Source organism: Berghia stephanieae, chromosome 3 (assembly GCF_034508935.2).
Source record: "Berghia stephanieae isolate SIO BIC M18660-M18661 chromosome 3, UCSD_Bste_1.3, whole genome shotgun sequence".
Lineage (NCBI taxonomy): Eukaryota > Metazoa > Mollusca > Gastropoda > Nudibranchia > Aeolidiidae > Berghia > Berghia stephanieae.
In genome coordinates, this window is record NC_088362.1 from 73,064,611 (window position 1) to 73,084,800 (window position 20,190).

The window sequence follows — 20,190 nt, forward strand, 5'->3', positions numbered from 1 at the left end:
AAAATATCATCTCCCAAAACATTAACTAATGCATTTGACTGTTTCCCTCCCAGCCAGGAATCCGGCCAAGGACAGGACAAAACCAAGTAAGCTCATTCCAAGACAAAGACAGAAAGCATACTGGAAAACAGATACAGAGGGATAGAAGATACAGTAAGTGCCTCCCTGCCCACTATGGGAGGTAGGAACCCCACCCAGGGAAAACAGATATAAGGGGATAGAAGGCGCAGCGCGACCTCCTGACTCACACACCCTATAACTTGCACAACTGACACATTTCTGGTTATTCTTATCAGTTCACCATTCGTTCTAATTTCAATACCACATGCCATGATTGGCTAGGAGTGAATGTTCTAACACAGCAAATCCCCCCACCACACACATACACCAATAGCTCGTAATATGTCTTGTATAAAGTTTCTATTTTTCCATCCTCAAGTGGAATTTTGTCTGAGGATCTATTCCAAGGGAAGACTGGGAATGCATTGTTCACAATTTTAAAACAGATAAAATGAATAAGTAACAAATGTGCGAGTGTCATTTCAATTTTGAGCAGTTTTTATTTTGTAGCACCGTTAACATTGAATGAAAAACCCATGTAATTTATGACTGGGTGGAGTCTAGCAAGTAATAATAATAACAACAAACAACTACAACACTAATAATAATAATAAAGAGAAGTAGAAGAGCCAGAAGATTCGGTCAATTCATTGATTTATTTTACTTGAATATTTTTTTTTTTCAGAGGTTCTAAGTACACTTGCAATGTACATGGATCATTTATGATCCTGAAAAAGTAAGACGATATATTTTAGATAAAAGGGAGTACAGGAATAGACAATTAAATAAAAACGTACCTCTGTATGTACCGAGTTTGAGACAAAAAATCATCAGCCTCAAATCTGGGTCTTTGCCAAAAAAAAAAAACATTTGTGTAGTCACACACTCATCTGACCCTTTCATAATATATATTAGCATATGAATCTGACATAAAGATTTACAAGCATACATAATGCATGACACCAGTAATATTTGTTTTTTAAGGGTTTTACGGTGCTGGCAACACATGTATTGGCTAGGAAAAACATCCTAGAGCTTCCACGAGCACACGATCAGTGTACTTAGTTTGAGATCACCTAAAAGTCTTTTTTTTTTTGGTTGTTTTTAAGGGTTTTCAGCGCTTGCAACTCATTTAGGTTATATCAGCGCCAGTAAAAGGAAGATAATGGGATAGTAAAAAGTTCTAGAATTGCAATTAAAGCACCTAAGAGAAAGTAAGACAAAGGGGAACTGGGAACAAATAAGGATTAGATGTAGATTCCAAGAGCATACCACCAATGCACTTAGTTTGAGATCACCTATATAAGTCTCATCCGGACACAAGCACAAATTCCAACAAAGAGGAATACACTCAAATGCTTACATTACACATTCAAAATAACAATGCATAACAGATGATTTACAAGGAAAAAAATATCTCCCAAAACAATAATTATGCATTTGACTGTTTCCTTCCCAGCCAAGACTCCGGCCAGGGCCAGGACAAAACCAAGTAATCTCATCACAAGACAAAGAAAGAATGTTGGAAAACAGATACAAGGGGATATAAACCTAAAAGTCTCACCCAGATATCAACACAAGATCCCTCTGAAAGGAATACAATCAAATGTTTACAAATCATATGTTAAAAATAAAAAATAACAGAAATGATTTACAAGGGAAAATAAAATATCATCTCCCAAAACTATATACATTTGACTCATTCTCTCCCAGCCAGGGCCAGTACAAAACTTAGTATGTAATCTCATTCCAAGACAAAGACAGAAAGTTTGTTTGTTTGTTTGTTTTTTTAAGGGTTTTACGGCGCTTGCAACACATTAAAGTCATATCAGCGCCAGTAAAAAGGAAGAAAATGGGATAGTAAAACGTTCTAGAATTACAATTAAAGCACAGAAGAAAAGTTGAGATAAAGGGGAATTAGTTCAAATAGGGAACAGATGTAGATTCCAAGAGCACACCGTCAAAGTACTTAATTTGAGATCACCTAAAAGTCTCATCCAGACACAAGCACAGGTCCCACCTAAGAGGAATACACTCAAATGTTTACAAATCATATAATATAATATGTAAACTAAACATAATACAATGCATAACAGAGAGATGATTTACAAGGAAAAAAATATCTCCCAAAACTATAACTATACATTCGACTGTTTCCCTCCCAGCCAAGGAATGTTTGTTTTTTGTTTTGTTTTTAAGGGTTTTACGGCGCTTGCAACACAATAAGGTCATATCAGCGCCAGTAAAAAGGAAGAAAATGGGATAGTAAAAAGTTCTAGAATTACAATTAAAGAAACCAAGAGAAAGTAAGACAAAGGGGGAACTAGGAACAAATAGGGATCAGATGTAGATTCCAAGAGCATACCTTCAATGTACTTAGTTTGAGATCACCTATAAGTCTCATCCGGACACAAGCACAAAATCCAACAAGGAGGAATACACTCAAATGCTTACATTATACATTAAAAATAATGGGGGCCAGGACAAAACTAAGTAATCTCATTCCAAGACAACAACAGGAAACAATTGGAAAACGGAGATGGGGGGATAGAAGACACAGCATTTACCTCCCTGCCCACAAAGACAGAAAGTAATTGGAAAACAGATATAGGGGTATAAAAGACACTGCAAGTACCTCCCTGCCCACCATGGGAGGTCGGGAATCCCACCCCAATGACACCACTAAAATTCCGTCATCTCCACCCCATGATTTTCTACTGCACTCAGTGTACAAAAGTACTTGGTCCATCTAGATAGTGATCCTGACAAGTTTTGTCCCACAGTACACTACTCAGGAAATGGTCACTGTCATCTTATAAAATCCAGGCAAAATAATTTTACCTCAGTATGAACTCTGAGGACAGTTGAACCAGCATAGGCAGTGCTTATTACGCCAGGGATAGAGCATTTGAATTAGGATTAGATGCTGGAATCAACAGAGAAGTAAAGTCTTCTTTATATTGAACTTGATATTATTTACACCATTTTTATATATCAATCCATTTCCATGGGTTAAATAATTGACTAGATTTGCAGTTTCCATTTTTAAAATATAAAGAATGTACATTGCAGCTTAATTATTTTTCAATAATTGCATCAACTTCCTGTATATGGTGCAGCTACACAGCAAAGCAGATATATCGACATGAAATCCAATTTTTTAATTTGCTACATTGCATTATTACATAAAAATCAATATAAATTTTACCAGAAGACAGTTTTATCGACATGTCAATCTAAGATAACGACAATAGTCAAATTTATAATTGGCGAATGATATCCTGCTATGAAGTAAAATACAACAGCCAATAAAAATGCAGATATCCCTATCGGAGGTTTTGCTTGATCCGAGGTCGCTGTACCCAAAAAAAACAATCAGAAAATAAAAAGCTTAAGTTTGAAAAATAAATAGAAGAAATAAATATACTATCATGGTTCCTACACATTGAAAGATATATTAAAAATAGATACTTTTAACCTATATGTTAGTGTAAATTTTGATTACAATTAAAGCACCCAAGAAAAAGTAAGAAAAAGGGGAGTTGATTCAAATAGGGAACAGATGTAGATTCCACGAGCACACTATCATTGTACTTTGAGATCATCAAAAGTCCCCACTAAGACTAAGAGGAATTACATTGAAAAGTTTACAAATCACAATATATGTCATGTCAAACAAAAAATGATGCACTGCATAACAGGGAGATGATTTACATGACAAAAAAACTAACATTACACTTACTGTTCCCTTTCAGCCAAGGACTCTGGCAAGGGAAAGGACAAAACCAAGTAATCTCATTCAACAACAAAGACAAAAGCAATTGGAAAACAGATATAGGGGTATAGCAGACACAGTAAGCGACCTCTCTGCCCACTATGGGTGGTCGGGACCCCACCCAGATATTTAGGGATTATTTTTTTTAGATCCCGACATATGTAATTCTAAATGCAATATCATTTGCTTTGATAATAGGAAAACTTCCTGAAGATATCACAACAGCTCAAAATTTAGAAAATTCCACACACCTCTTCTCCAACTCCATGTCATAAACTTAGTGCAATGAGCATGTTTTCCAGCAAAGCCACCTTATCAACTATAGATCTATCTACCTGTTTACCTTTATCTTTGGAATGTAACTATGTCAACATCTTCACAATGAAAGTCGGCATTATAGGGCAGATGCAGAAACCCAAAACAACAGTTTTTTTGTCTTCAAGTCTTGACTGACACTTCAGACTTTTTATATATTCGCTATTGTTTCAATTTAAAACTTAGAACAGCAACATATTTTCATTACATATTAATTATTCTTACAATTACAAGAGTTTTAAAGCATTTAATATCAATTATGCAACATTAAGTAGGTAATACATATATTATATCAGTAAAAGTAACAATGGTTAAATCACAGACTGTCGTAAAATTGAGTAACTCTGTGGAAAAAAAACTTCTTGGTATTTGTTAATTTTTCAATGAATCCCTAACATACCAACAACAACAAAAATGGTTGTTAGGTAGAACTGTGACTAAGATTGGTTTGCTTTTTTTAATGAGTCACTCAATGTTACGATATTCAGTACATTAAATGATGGGCACAAAATGTTACTTTTGCCTGTTTCACAACTGAGACATTTTCATCATGTAGCCAAATATGTTCCATGCTTCTATAGACTATCCAGCTTTTTCATCTCTGCTTCTTTTCCATCATAGTTCCTGCAAATATAAAGATACATTTATAAACGTAAATATAAAGTGGAGAATTTTTAGGATAATGAAACTTAAGATTGTCCAAGCAAAGTGCGCTTACATAGGTCAAATCTATATTTTAAGATAATAGAATATAGGACTGCTCTAGCAAAGTGTGGTTACAGCAGGTCAAATCTCTAAACACTCTGATAATAAAGATAATGACAATAATAATAATAATAATATAGCGCAAACTGCTTAATTGCAACAATGAATAAGAGGTCCCAAGCATGGACATATGTGACCTATCAACTCAATAAGTTACAAAGTTGGGGTGATTTGGATGCAAAAAGTTCAAATCATAGTCATAATTATAAGACTTGTTTTAGTAAGGGCAATACGATTCAGTAGTCTGATGTCACGCTGCCCGGCAACGGCGGCCATCTTGGTTCTAAACAAAGAAAATCATTACTTTTTATTCTTCATGCTGGCTAGAACTTTTCATATGTCTTGTGATCAGAATGTGTAAAAGTAAAAGTCAAAATATGATGTTTTTTTTCCCTCTGGATACGCTTTTATGCTCGCTGGGGAAATATTTCATCCGGGCGTCCGCATTTGTTCCGATAGTTTAGAGCCAGTGTTACTAAGTTACCATGCGTCATAAGGAAGGAAGTGACGTGTTGAAGAGTATTGGTTGGTATAATTTCTTACAAGTGATAAGAACCAAAATTTCACATATCTGGTTACTGTTACTCAAAAAACCTACGCCCTCTTTCTCATAGGAAAAGGACAGAGATCAATCTTGGGTGAAGTCTAGATTTTTTCTCTGACCCCCTTTCCACCCAGCTGTTATTGGGTAGCAGGGTTGGTTAGATCTGGTGGAAAGTGCTTTGCAATAGACTAGCATCCTAATCCTATCCAAAGGGTAGCAAGCAATTGCTATTATCCGTTTCACACTATAGAAACTGGGATAAACTCCAGCTCTGAAGAACTTACTTTTTTTCTTTTCTTTTCTTTTTTTTTAATTTTAATACATAGAATTGAATGATTGATAAAAGGGTTTACCTGTAATCCCACTCACTGATTCCCCATCCTTTTTTCCCATTCACCAAGTAGCTACAGAACCTTTCATGTATTTTGGCATCCCATTCTTTTCCCATGTAAAATATAGGACTTTCTATTACATTGCAGACTAGATGATACCTATCTTTTCCTGAAATAAAACATTATAAGCGAATCTTAATTTTTTAAAATCTGAAAACGTAGCAAAAACCTAATATCATATTTGCTGGCACATTCATTTTCACTTTTAAGTCAACTTTTATGTTTTCACAGAGCCCCATTTAAATAAATTATTGATCATGTTACAACCCTCTGTCATTGAATCATATCAACTGCATGGCATTAGTCATACCCTTTATTGGAAATCTGTCATTTCAAAATAAAGACACTAACGAGTCTGCACTTTTTTTTTTTTTTTTCAAAGATATGCTATAATTTTGAAATACCATGCCGTTCATGTTTGAAAAAAATTTTTTTAAAGTTTTACAATCAAACTTTGAGCTTTCGTCTTTGTAAAAAATAATAGAATACTTACCTGCTACAAAATTGATGACAAGTTCTCCAGGTGGATTTCCATCTTCTCCCCAGTCATAAAACTCAAAATCTGAACTGGAGACTGGACTCTTGCTTCCATCAGGCTTTAAAACGTAGCCAATGACAAACCTTAGGGAGTTTTAAAGAAAACAAATCATTGAATTATTGTGTTCATTCTAAATTTCAGTTTTGAGGAAAAATAATTATAAGAATTGAGAGAATAGCTTTTAAAATGAGTATTGGGTCTCCATGGGCCTCAAATCAAAATTTTCAAAAAGGTGGATCATTTCTCAGGCTTTCGTGGAAAGCGCATTTTATCAGAAAGTGACCATTATGCCCCTCTTAATGACAATACTGGTAAAATATATCATAAAATTGACATACACTTTTAATAATAATAAAAGAACTAACAATTTATTAAGATTTTTGTTAAAACTGTGTTTTCACAATAATTTGATGATTACCTTGATAAAGAGATAGGCATTGATATAGCACCGACACACAAAGCAGTGCCATCTTCCAGGTATGCATAATTGATTGCATATCGATGAAATTGCTTCCAGTCTCGTATATTACCTGCAATGTATAAAGTTGTTAGATTCGTGAGACTGATACATCGTTGGAATCTTCTGATAATTCATTGCTATTGTTCTCGCTGTTGGGAGAGCTCAGTTGGTAAAGCACTCATCTCACACTCAAAGGAACCAATCTCAATCCCTGGTCCCTGTCCACCCAGCACTGATTACATGACTGCGTTTGTTTCATCTGATGGCAAGTACTTTGTGATAGATTAGTGATTAGTGTCCTATCCAAAGGGTTGCATGCAAATATGTGAACAACATAAAGCTTCCAACTATCGATTAAAAAATAATTTTAAAAATAGAGCTTTTATATAGCTAAACATGTTAAAAGTGCCTTACAAGGGGTCCTAATTCAACAGCAACACTTAACACGGAGGATGAGACATGATGCATATGAGGTGATGATACAATTTTATCAAAGAGTGAAATGTTGTTAACGGCCAGGAACTCATTTGACACTGGAGTATAATGAGAGAATGCAAGTAAAGAGCTTTTTCCAAGAACTCAACTATGCACCACTCAGAATGCGAGTAACACCCTGGACCTTCCGATCCGAAAGTGAGTGTTTTCCAATTTTCGGTCCTAGGCTGCAAAAGTCTTTCAGATGTTAAAGCTTCACCTTCTTTGAAAATTTTCAAGAAACTTTTCGAAACGTTTGTGTGTCATGATACTAAAGATATTCTCAGAGGGTGACAGCATAAATCAAGAAAAAGCTCAGACATTACCACAACTACAAGCACAGCATCAATTTCACCACAACTCCATTGCAACAGTATTATTACTTTCATCGCTTACACAACAGCATCACCACCAATAGAATAACATCATCACCACTCCATTGCGACCTTTAAGTGCTGTGACAATCTTCATATCCACATTATATAATGCAATTGAGGAAGATGTTATCTTAATGTCATTTTTACATGCAATACCAACACGAGCTCAAGAATTTTTTTTTTTTCATCTATGACTTCATCAACAGCAGGGTGATGCAATTTTCTTGCAAGACATGATTTTGATATATTGTGTTCTTAAATTGTTCTCTACAAATCATTGTATTTATAAATAAATATATAAGTCTATAAATCCCCTTAGGGACAGGCTTTGGGTTAGCGTCACAAGGCATAGGATTAAAAAATTACTATCCCAATTTTTAACCAAAAAAAAAAATAACAAATTGCTCCAATTTTCTTGGATGCGGTAAAACTACTGAATTAATGAGAGAAATGAAAAAAAAACAAAAACAAACAAAAACAAACATGACACTTAGAATATTCAAAAACTTTTTGTTCCCCTCCCCCCTCCCCATACACGTTTATGTCTGGTCTTGCATACCATAAGAATGATCTCTCACTCCCTGAAGCTTCACTGGATAATCAGATTCACCATCCACTTGAACCACACCCGTTATTTCACCAAACTGCTCATAATGGGTTTGATGGTACCTAAACATAGATAATTATTTTTCCATCAGACAATTTGGGAACAAAGAATTAATAAAGAAATAATGCAAAGTATGAAAAAATCATGTACAGGTCATCACTGAAAAAACGAAGATAATGATACCTCACCCATGGTGCATACATACAAAAAAAATCATAATAAGATATTGTTTTAAATGTCTTCAGAGGTTCAAAGGGTGACAAAACATTTTTTTTAAAATTCATTTTACAGATAAAAAAAAAACCCTGTCATTGATAACAGATCATAGTCAAAACAAAAAAGGAAAATATCAGCAAAGTCCCATTTTTTTCACTATATAAATAACCTTTTACTGTGGTCCCATGTCGATATATTCGTTCTCGACTGTTTTTCAATTAATGTCCATAATCAAAAGTGTTCATAATGGTTCCCAAATATACAAAGGTTATATGGCTCTGACAAAATCCTTGTGCATTATATATATTTTAAATCTTTTTATTGCATAATTGTATGACTCTGGCCGGTATTTTTAATCACAATTTTAGCACTCAAACTTGCGTTTCCCCCATAAATTCAGTCCACATCTAAAACAATCCGCCTGCTTTGACCTTCATCACCCCCTCCACCATTGGTTAACACATCTTACTCATTGTTTGGACAATGGGACAGAAACAGTTGAGTGAAAATAAACTTTTGTCAGAAACCCAATCGTCCATTTTTTACAATCTATTTTGGCAGGAAACGTGAGATAACAATAACAAAATTGATGAACTTAGATCAATGTGCAGTTATTGACATGGGTACCTTCTAAACTTTATGGAGTCATGGTTGACCCCAAACACATCGTCACCACTATTTGCAATTGACAACTTCTCAATGTTTAGAATGGACAGAAACACCATGGATAAGAAAGGCAAGGGTGGTGTTTTCATTTTCAATAACAATATACTTAGTAGTCAGTCTTTGCTTTCCATGATTGGTGTTGTCCCTACAATACAAACGTGATGTACTCAGCTTCTAACAACAATATTGAAATATTAACCCTTAGCCTGCCACCTTATTACATACCACCTGAATTTTCCAAAGTCATTCCCCAGTGTTGACGGAAAGTCTGTAAGAGATGTATTAATAAATCATTTCATACTTTTAAAAATAACAGTTTCGTACTCGTTGGCAAAAATTTTTATGGGCTGTGCGAATCAATGTTACCCCCAACCTATTTTTTTTTTTAAAGAATAGATTACTATCATTATTATTATCATCATCATTAATAATAGACCTGTAAATTCTCAGTCAATTAACTGAAATCAATCAATTTGTCAAATTCAAATATTTACAAAAAAGGAAAGAAAGAAAGAAGTGAAGAAAGAAATAATTCACAAATCGTAGTCGAATGACGGTAAAGTAGTTAGGAGTGTTCCATAACGCTACGAATAGCTCATGGGAGCCGTTTATATTAACGATTGATTTATTGCCAAGGCTAAGCGGCGCTTTTTAGAATTGGCGTGACTGAACACATCCCAGTGTAAGTTCACACAGCCTTCGTTAAATTATTTTTTCACTTTCCAACCTGTCGTGATCCCAACGGTAGCCAATTTTAACGGAGCCGCCGAGTTTCATCTAAGCCCAAATTGACCACAATTACAAGCTGGGTTTTAAAAGTATAAAAAAAGTAAAATGCGAATGCCGGAAGTAACATCTCTAGGAGATGATAATCGGTGACACCTTTAAATCGAAAGTTAGATTAGGCTATTGCTACAAGCATATTTCGATTGCCTCACGTTGTAAACAAACTGGTTGACCGTTTCTTCACTGATTGGGTACCTGATTATAAGGAACAATGGTAAATAGCCTAATTAATTCCCTTGCAAATCAGGTCGTTTTCTGCCATTGTTTTGCTCAAGCCCAAGCGAGCTTGCTGTTTTGTGGCGATTTACCTTCATTTCGATTCTTTGAATTTTTCCGCTACGCCTGCCGAAGTTTCTTCTTGATAATTCACTTCTACTTAATAATTCAGTGTATTGGCCAGGAGTCATATTTATTTAAGTTTTTTTTTTCTGTCATTAACTGATTGAAAATCAAGTTTGCTCATTGCTACATTATTCTAATGTTCTCACAATGGCTGAGCTGTTCGTGGATCGCAATTCAGACTTGTCGAGCATTGATTAAGATGTGAGGAATAAATTCAATTGGTCATGGCTAGAAGTTAAAGATGATAATGGTGATTATTTTTCTGACTATGTCAGAAAAATTCCAGAGGCAGGAATATGACTTTAATGAAGTCATCTTTACCTATATGAATGACATGCTTATTTAATAATTTAGCATTCCTTCTACATCAAATTATGGCAATCATACTTCCAGTAAGAAATAACACCCACTATTTTAATGTATTGTATTTATCACTCTCCTCTCCAATGATGCCCTTAATTTTTAAACAATAATTGAATCTTCAGTTTGTCGAAGAGTTTCAGTCAATTTTTATAGAGCTCATTTACAGGTCTATAATAATAATAATTATTATTATTATTATTATTATCATCATTATTATTACCTTAAACTAACAAAACCTAAAAATTATTTCAGTTCCCTTTTTATTTTAAGGTCCCTTTTTCGTCTGTTTCATCCTGACAAAATACTGTCTTGAGAGTATGGGTCACATTTCTTTGATTGGAGACTATTGACTTACTTTAAGGGATTAATCATTTTTCCTGCAAAGCCAAACTAAATAAAAACTTTGTTGGTGCTAAACCGTAGGGAACGATAATCGGAGCCAAATGCACTAAGATTGCTAACATAATCAGAATGTCGGCAGTCGGTTTGGCTTAACAATGATGAGTGACATTAGAAGTGGTGAATCATTAATAAATAAACATAAATTCATAGCTTTCAATTTGAAAGTAAAAATTAAATGAACGGTTTGAATGACAAAAGATAATTTAGATTCTTAAAAATAAAAAAACTAACTTTTGAAGTGTATCAAAATATTCCCTTGACCATTTTTCTCTTGCTATAGAGTCGGCCATGGTGTGAGGATGAAGATCAGTATCAAAATCAAAGTAGTCAGTCTTTGCTTTCCATGATAGGTCAAATTCAACATTCACCATTGTTTTGGTTCCGTATTTTCTGGAAAAAAAAAATAATAATAATAATTAACGACAGAATGCACAGTTCATGAACTGCTGGGAAATTCATGAAGAGAACATATATAAAAAACACAGATTATATATATATAACACAATAACATTCCTCCCAGACACCTCAAATCAATCTCCCTGATGACTCCAGGAACTCTGGATGAAATAATTTTGTAGGAAATTATGTTTTTAAAAAACGAGGTGAGAACAAATAATCATTAATTTGCTCCAAGAATTTGTCGAGCACTCTATGTGGTTCCAGCTAACTCCCCTCAATCATATATATATATATGCATTTTTTTTTTCATAGTAAAATCATTAGTAATGATTATTAAAAAGAGCTCCATATTGACAATACTGTAATGGATTTCATATTTTCTGATCAGCAGATAAAGAGGCAGGGCCCTCCTGTTATTTCAATAAAGCAAATCGAAGTTAAGTACGGATTGACAATGGGCTCTGGTGAGCACAAGTGGGGATTGAACCAGGGACCATTGAGATAATGGGTAGTCAATAATAGAGGGGAGGAAACCTTGTGACCCTGGGTTGTAGATAGTAGTGGGTAATGAACTCAAGGAATGTCGACACAAGTGGGAAGTGAACCTGGGTTCACCGTGGACTATGGGATATAATAACCAGGGGAGAGTAACCCAGGACTTTGGGATGTGAGCATCAATGGGGAATAAACCTGGGACTATGGGCTGGTGAAACCGGTGAGGAGTTAACCAGGGACTGTAAGATGTTGACATGTTGGGAGTGGACAAGAGACTAAATGTACCCACTTTTTGAGATAGACACCCAGAACGATGTGAAGTGGATTGCAGCAGGGAGTGAACCCGAACTATGTAAGGTGGACATTAGAAGAGGGTAAATATGGGAATAGATACATAAGTGAGGAGTAAACCTGGGACTGGCTGTTGAAACAAGCGGAGAGTAAAGCCAGGACTGTGAGATATGGACATCTGAGAAGAGTAAACTTGTAACTTTGGGATAAGGACACCAATGGAGAATGAATCTGGGACTATGGGAGGTGGACATCACCAGGGAGTGATCATGGAACTACAAGATATGGACTCCAATGGGGAGTGAACCTGGAACTATGGGATGTGAACACCAGTGGGAAATGAACCCTAGGCTATGAGAGGCGGTCACCACTGAGAAGTGATCGTGGAACTGGAGCTTTGCTTACCCTTTGTTTTTCAATTAAATGTGAAGATTAAAAAAAAAAAGTGCATGAAAATAATTCAACCATATGTTTGTACATTTTTAATAAAGTTGGTTGAATGATTTAGAAAACATAACCATTTGAAAATGTTTCATTTTATTTTATTTTTTTTTGTGACCACCCGATATGTATATATGTTCATATATATATATAACAATATAAATACAAAGTTCACATTTTCTTCCTTAAAATATCTACAAACCTTAAAGGTCCTCTGTAGGAGAGAGACCATAATTCCATTGGACTGATAGGTGTAAGAGTCAGTCCTGACGCAGTATATGCTTTGTCACTTGCTTTGTCTACCAGCCATGTATCTGGCAGAGAAGGCAATTCAAGAAGGCCAATACCTGGAAGCTGAAATGACAATTCAAAAGAAAATCATATAAATACCCCACTGTAATCTTTATTATACACAGTGTTCAGATCAAATTGATCATATTCTAAAAATCAACTACAGCAAGGTTTGATCTGAACATTTGTGACCCCACGCCTCGAAGCGGTCTTAAGTCGGGATTTGGAAAACAAAGAAAATCGTTTTTTAAGTCGAAATGGTCAAAATTATAAAATTAGAGAGAGAGAGAGAGAGAGAGAGAGAGAGAGAGAGAGAGAGAGAGAGAGAGAGAGAGAGAGAGAGAGAGAGAGAGAGAGAGAGAGAGACAATGAACAATGTGGATGAACGCTAAGAAAAAGGGGAGGAGACTTAATTAGTGACATGAGGTTGTAGTTCAAAGAAGGAAGACAGTAGGCGTAAATATTCCGCAATGGTATCATTGATAATGCAGTATTATTGAATAATGTAACTGTAAGGAAGATAATACCTAAGCACAAATATTCTCTAAAACTGACCTTGACATATAACAAAGTTTGAACAACATTATCTTGTCTTCTAGCTGTAGCTGCTACAAAGAAAACGTCATCTTCATTTCCAGCGTTGAAGTAAACAGCATCAACTGCCTGATAAAAGGATGTATGAAAAATGCAAAGCTTTAGATCATGAGAAATTCCATATATATGCATCCGCCACTTTAATAAGGGCATTTTTGTGTGGAGTTATCAAAAGATTGGGTTATAGTTTATTTCTAAGGGCTTTACGGTGCTTGTGAAACATATAGAGGTTATTTCAGCACCAGTTAAAAAGGAAGAAGATGGGATAGTAAAAAAATCTAGACAAAGCAAACAAGAAAGGTTAGACAAAGGGGGAATGATTCAATTAGGGAACAGATGTAGATTCCAAGAGCAAACTATGAATGTGTTGGGTTTTTTTAGATCACCTAAAAGTTCTATCCAGACACAAGCGCAGGATCCCAGCAAGAGGAATACACTCAAATTATATTATGCTTATAAAGCATGACAATAAAAACAAAGCAAAACAAAACAAAACGGGCACAATATATAAAATAACATTGCCGAAAGTAGAAACCAGAACCTCACAGCTGTGAGATCAACATCATGACCACTGGACCAGACTGCAAGTTGACAAAGGAGGTTGGTTCTTTTATATAAACAAACAAAAATTGCGGAAAACAGGTCAAGTACCAACAGCTTCTCACACTACAATATTATGATGCTCAATCCAGGCAGAAAACTTTCCTCCGCAAATCCACGTAACAGCCATTGGCACAATATAATGCTCAACCTTTGCTTCACAGTTTCAGGTTCTTTGCAGCAACACGTGGAACAGCTGGAAAGTTCCTATTGATGTAGGGTGGCTGCTATTAGACAAGTTCTAGAACTTTGCAACATCGAGTGCTGTTTCTTGGTGCTACAGCGGCCTGGCAACTTCTGCCCCCAACAAAGACCAGCAACATGTGGAACAGTTGGAAAGTTCCTACTGATGTAGGGTGGCTACTATTAGAAAAGTTCTATACCTTTGTTTGCAACATCTTGGTGGTACAGAGGCCTGGCAACTTCTCTCCAACTTCTGCCCCCAACAAAGACCAAATTTTTTCAAGTGGACTTCCATCTTGTATATGCAACCTCATCCGGAGTCAGGGAAGCCTAGTAAAAGGGCTGCTGTGACTTGATTTGGCTCGCACTAGGGGCACCTTCTATTACTACTGTGCATCAGAGGATATTCTATCATGATACCAAGATGGCAGCAGCTTCTATTGGTCTCACAGTATAATATTATTATGATCTATCCAGGCAGCAATTCGCAACCACATTTGTGTTCAGTTGTGAACCATTTGGTAGACTTGTCACAACACAAAGCTTGACCAAATGCTCTCGTGGAAAGTTGATGGGGTCAATTTACCTGAAAGTGTGAGAGACAGAATAGTGAAGCCAGTTTGCCTGAAATAATGCTATAATAAATTTTTTTGCTATCTGCTACTTGGCGTGCTAATCAAGCACTTCTGAGGACATCCACCTTGGCACTATGCTATTCCGCCCCCGAGTATTGTGCTCCAATGTGGGGTAGAAGCAGGAAGGTTTAAAAAGCCGATGCACATAGTGTCAGGAATGCTGGAACAATGCCTAGAGAATGGGGCCCGATAATGGCAGCAATCCAGCCCCCTGATGTCAAACAGGAGACGATTACAAAGAACTGGCTTAATAAGATCAAAGAGATAGGGAATGGAGATACCCCTCTCAAGCACATAATGGACGGTGCTCTCATTTCGAGCCCGAAATAAGTCCCGGCAGCCCTTGTATGTAGAATCCCTGACTTTGAACAGAGGTGTACATACGAGATGGAAGTCAGTTTGGACGAATTCAATCCCTCGAGGGGGTGGGGACATCGACTTTTCAAAAGTGGGGGAGACGTTGCCAGGCTTTTCCACCAGCAAGAGGGGACATTGGGTGGCAGCCAATCGACTTTGGTCAAGAACTTGCTTAATGGCATAATCGCTGCATCAGTAGGGACTTTCCACCTGTCCAACATGTACCCATTGTGGTAACGAGCCCGAAACCAAAGAACATCTAGTTGAACGGTGTTGTGACAAAGCTTCCAAGTGGGTTTGCGACGGTGCACAAGTACGGTGCAAAATTTGCTGATTGGATCGATCGTCATAGCATAATAATAATAGTGTGAGCACTATTAGGAGCTGCTGCCGTGTGAATACCAATCTTCTCCCCCCACCCCCCTGATCCCTCATCCATCAATAAGATAGAAATGATTAAAAGAAGGGCATGTCAATTTGTCTGCAAAGACAACCGACAACTCTAGAGTAAAAGCCGCGATGGAGCATTTAAACTGGATCCCACTTATTGAATGGAGAAAGACGCAAAAGCTGAATATGAATTATGTTCTTCAAGGGCCGACAGGGAATCACCACCATCCCAATTAACAACATTGAAAAACCATGGAAGAAAAGAAAATGCATATTCCAGAATCAATGCACACAAACAGTCGTTCCTTTCCAGTATCATTCGTGCATGGAACAGCATCCTTGACAGAACAACCAATAATCTGACAATATTCTAAAGTTATCTCGACCTGTTAAAACCAATAGATATTATGTCAGTGACACCCTACCAAATCTAGTTGCGTCAATCTTCATAACATGGAGCTGCTGCAACTATTTTGGATTGGATTTGATGATGCACTAATGCTGTGGTGATAAGTAAATGTTCATACTCATTCACGACCATAAGTTAATAAGGGTGAGTGGGTTGTTGAAGCAGAATAGATCGCTGTCCAATAGAGGAAGGTGATGATGCCCAGTTGAATAATACTCAAAGTCAGAAAGCTTTGAAAGCTTGAAACTTTGATTCCCTAATTAATTCGCTGTGATTATCCCCAGACACCTGTCTGGGGATAATAAAAATTTGTTATCCCCAGACACCTGTCTGGGGATAACGAATTTTCATTATCCCCAGACGCATATTTGAAACTCCGCTCTTTTAAACAATTATCCACATTCCAGAATATGGAATGTTTCCAGATGCACATAGAAATAAGGAAAGTTAATAAACTATCTATAAAAACATAAAATTAACCAACATTAAAATCAGTTGTTACTACATATACACAATATGCGTCGACTTCGAAGTGGGTGTCATGGCCGAATGGTTTAGTCGTCTGCCCTGGAAGTTTGACCATAATCGACGTTGTGGGTTCGAATCCTGGTAACGTCACTTTTTTTTTTTTAAATTCCGTCTTCTTTTTACAGAACGTTGAAGGGGATAAATGTCCCATCCATCCTCCCCCCTCCTCTTTTTTTTATTATTAAACTCTCTCTCTCTCTCTCTCTCTCTCTCTCTCTCTCTCTCTCTCTCTCTCTCTCTCTCTCTCTCTCTCTCTCTCTCTCTCTCACTATTGTTTTTTTCTAGTTTCTAGCAAATATATTCGTCCCCACTCCGAGCTCAAATAGTGTCTAAAAAGAATAAATAATTAAAAAGCAAAGAAACAGAAATATTCAGAGAGCGACCAAATGGTCAGATAGAGGAGAAAAAAAAAAACAATAATTGTTTTTAAAATAAAAACAATAATTGTTTTAAAAATAAAAACAATTTAAGAAATTCATGCTCAGAAACGGAACATTTACATAAAGGTTTAGCAAACAAAAAACTCTAAGGTTTAGGTCAAAATATAAAAAAAAAAAAGAAAAAGAGAGATTTCCCTCGGAGCAGGGAATAGTGTTAACAACAACAACAACAATAATAATAATAATAATAATAATAATAATAATAATAATAATAATAATAATAATAATAATAGTAATAGTAATAGTATGATAATAAGAGTATTAATAATAAAAAATAATACTATTATTGATAATAATATAATAATGATTATGATGGTAATAGTAATAATAATAACAAATATTACAATTATTAATATTATTTATTATTATTATTATTATTATTATTATTATTATTATTATTATTATTATTATTATTATTATTATTATTATCATTGACCAAAACAAAACAAAAAAAAAAAAAACAATAATAGATCTAGAGCAAATTAAATAATGAAATAATATTATCGGAGAAATAAAAAATTCAACTGATTAAAAAAAACTCTTGCTCGGAACTCGGAACAAAAGTGAAAACAATGAAAATCAATTGGGAAGAAAGAAAGAAAAGTAAAAAAAAAAATAAAATGAGTGGGGGGGGGGGGGGGGGGGGGGCGGCGGCCGGTCGCGACTGGGTCGAATCTGTGCAGGTAAAAGGAGTAAAATGAAAGGTGGCCTTACCCACTGAGCTGCCTATCCACACCGCTATTGGAATATTTAAAATTCATATATGAGCTAAGCATATTTCCACCATTTTTGCTTCCTTGTTTTGCTACGGTAGTTATTTTCATCTCTGATTCGAATAAAAATATGTTGTTGGATCTAGTTTGGTGGACGTGTGATACTAAATTGTATTGTCTTGTGCGAAGCAGACAGGAAAATAACAGGTGTGGGTTTTGGGCTTTGGGGCGAACAACACCATGGCCTAGGAATTCGTCCGCGACATAAAAATTATTCCCGGTCGTCCCCAAAATTGTGGCCAGAATGAGCAAATTATAGAAACAAGAGATGATCAATAAAGTTAACAGGTAGGTAGGTAATGAAAATTTAAATGGTTTGTGGACTATGAACAGATTTGATGATTAACAACTTTCTTCCTGGTTGAAAATAAAAAGTCGAATTGCCAGTTTGACGTTTTCAGATCAAAGTAACAAAAGAAATTTCATTGATCCATTTGCTTTAAAATATTTTTTTAAAAAAAGAGCTGGATTTGACATTTGATCACTATTTACTTTCATCTTGTGTTAAATATCACTTGATATATTAACTGTTTTGGGACACAACCACTAGTATTTTTCCAGAATATTTGGTATTTTTCACGCCTAGTTTGGCATTTTGCATAAAATCTTTCTGCCCACTTGCTACATGCGTCTGGGGATAGTATCCTCAGACAGGTGTCTGGGGATAACAAAAATTGGTTATCCCCAGACAGGCGTCTGGGAATAATGACAGCCTAATTAATTCATCAACTTGGAAGCATATGAATTATTTTTTAAATATTGTCCAAGAACACTTGCACTGGACAGAGATTAATGATGGAAACAAATTACTAACTGGATACTAGAAAAGGACTGACTGACAGTAAAGCTAAACATGGTTCATGTATGGCAAGCGTCCATAGAGACAGCGTTCATTCATTGTCCAATGTTCAAAACTTACAAGTTTTTCAGATTCTGGTAGCTCCTGAACCCGGTCCATTTCTTCAGGAGAGTTCCTAGATTTGACACCATACCCAGCGTTTTCTCCACTTGCTTCCTGTTTGTTTTGTTGCAGCAAGTTAAAACGTCTTCGACGCCATAACATAAGACGAATAAGCATGTATTTCAATGGATACCAAAATCCATTTTGTGCATAAATCTTTGGGATCTTTTTAGAATGAAACGAAATTAGCCAGTTAAAAGTCAGCCACACAAGCGGTCCGATACAAATACTGGAAAGTATAGCAATCAAGATATACATAATTTCCAAAATTATAAGATTAAGAGTGAGGGTGACAAGCACATGAAAATATATATCTATCTCTCTCAACTCTCAGGCTTTGCAAGGCTCTCCACTGCCACTACAACAGAAATCCAAAGTCTGAGAAGATAAACTGCCGAGCCGGGCAATCAAGTCAAAGTTCGACCAAATGCCAAATAACATCCGATAAATCACTTGTCAACAAACATTGTCATGAACATCAGTCTCACACACGGTTGCCAGATAATACTTTATAAATCAAACTATTACGGAAAAAAAAATCCAGATTAAATAAAAATTAATCCAGATTTCTGAAAAATGTTCAAAATGAATAACCGAAAAAAAATTAAAAAAATAAAAAGCAATATCCACTAAACGAGCTCAATGCGCTTTACAAGGGATTCCTGGTCAACAGGAACACTTAACATGTAGAAGGTGACATGACGCCTGTTAGGCAATATTACAATATATTTTTTTTCGGACAAAGACAGCTCTGTTAATGGCCACGTACTCATCTTACACCTGAGTAAAGTGAGATAATATGAACACAGAGCCTTTCCCAATGACTCAATTATGCGCCGAGCTAGGCTCGAACCCAGGACCTGCCGATCCGTAAGTAAGTGTCAAACACAAGACCACATAGCCACACTTTATCTAGTTTACCCTAATCGTCTCTAGGTACGTTTGTGTTGAAAATATTATGGCTAGTAAGCTTAAATGCTGGCTAACAAACTTCTTGGCGTTTGTGTGTTGAACCCATGACCTCAAGAAGTCGCGAGAACGGTTCAAGATGCTTGATGCCACTTTTTTTTTTTGGAGTGGTGGATAGCTTCGACTGTAGAGCTACCCCTCTCCCGGCCAGTCGGAGTTGTCGTACCAGTAAGGTCGTGAGTTCGAGCCCCCATCGCCACGAAAGCTTTTTATTGTCTTCTGGCACTTTTCTACTCACTTCATTTCTTGTTATTACCAACATAAATGCCTGCTCCACTCACTTTTCTGAATTAATAATCACCACTAATAGCCAGAGAAATGCTATCACAAGTGTAATGGTTATGAATTGAAT

At 36.0% G+C, this 20,190-nt stretch overlaps 1 protein-coding gene across 2 annotated transcripts; it reads right to left on the bottom strand.

Moving 5' to 3' along the window:
- Positions 1 to 537: 537 nt before the first annotated feature.
- LOC144968403 (uncharacterized) lies at positions 538 to 19,387 on the bottom strand. Of its 2 annotated transcripts, XR_013644586.1 has the most exons (10): positions 18,828 to 19,387; positions 13,555 to 13,662; positions 12,911 to 13,062; positions 11,314 to 11,472; positions 8,260 to 8,369; positions 6,808 to 6,919; positions 6,345 to 6,472; positions 5,813 to 5,960; positions 2,534 to 4,774; positions 538 to 2,234 (listed from the first exon to the last, which is right to left on the bottom strand). XR_013644586.1 is itself a non-coding variant. In XM_078906711.1 (9 exons), exons 1-9 carry the CDS (start codon positions 19,125 to 19,127, stop codon positions 4,726 to 4,728), a joined length of 1,266 nt encoding a protein of 421 aa, XP_078762837.1. In that variant the 5' UTR covers positions 19,128 to 19,369; the 3' UTR covers positions 538 to 4,725. The 2 variants fall into 2 exon arrangements, 1 of the variants encoding a protein (XP_078762837.1); XM_078906711.1 differs by having other exon boundaries at positions 538 to 4,774; positions 18,828 to 19,369.
- Between the last annotated feature and the right edge of the window lie 803 nt (positions 19,388 to 20,190).

Coding starts and splice junctions, on each gene's coding strand:
- LOC144968403 (XM_078906711.1), bottom strand. CDS start 19,127: ATGTATATCTTGATTGCTATACTTTCCAGTATTTGTATCGGACCGCTT. Junction 13,663..18,827: donor TACCAGAATCTGAAAAACTT/GTAAGTTTTGAA, acceptor TCCTTTTATCAG/GCAGTTGATGCTGTTTACTT. Junction 8,370..11,313: donor TATTTTGATACACTTCAAAA/GTTAGTTTTTTT, acceptor ATCTATGTTTAG/GTACCATCAAACCCATTATG.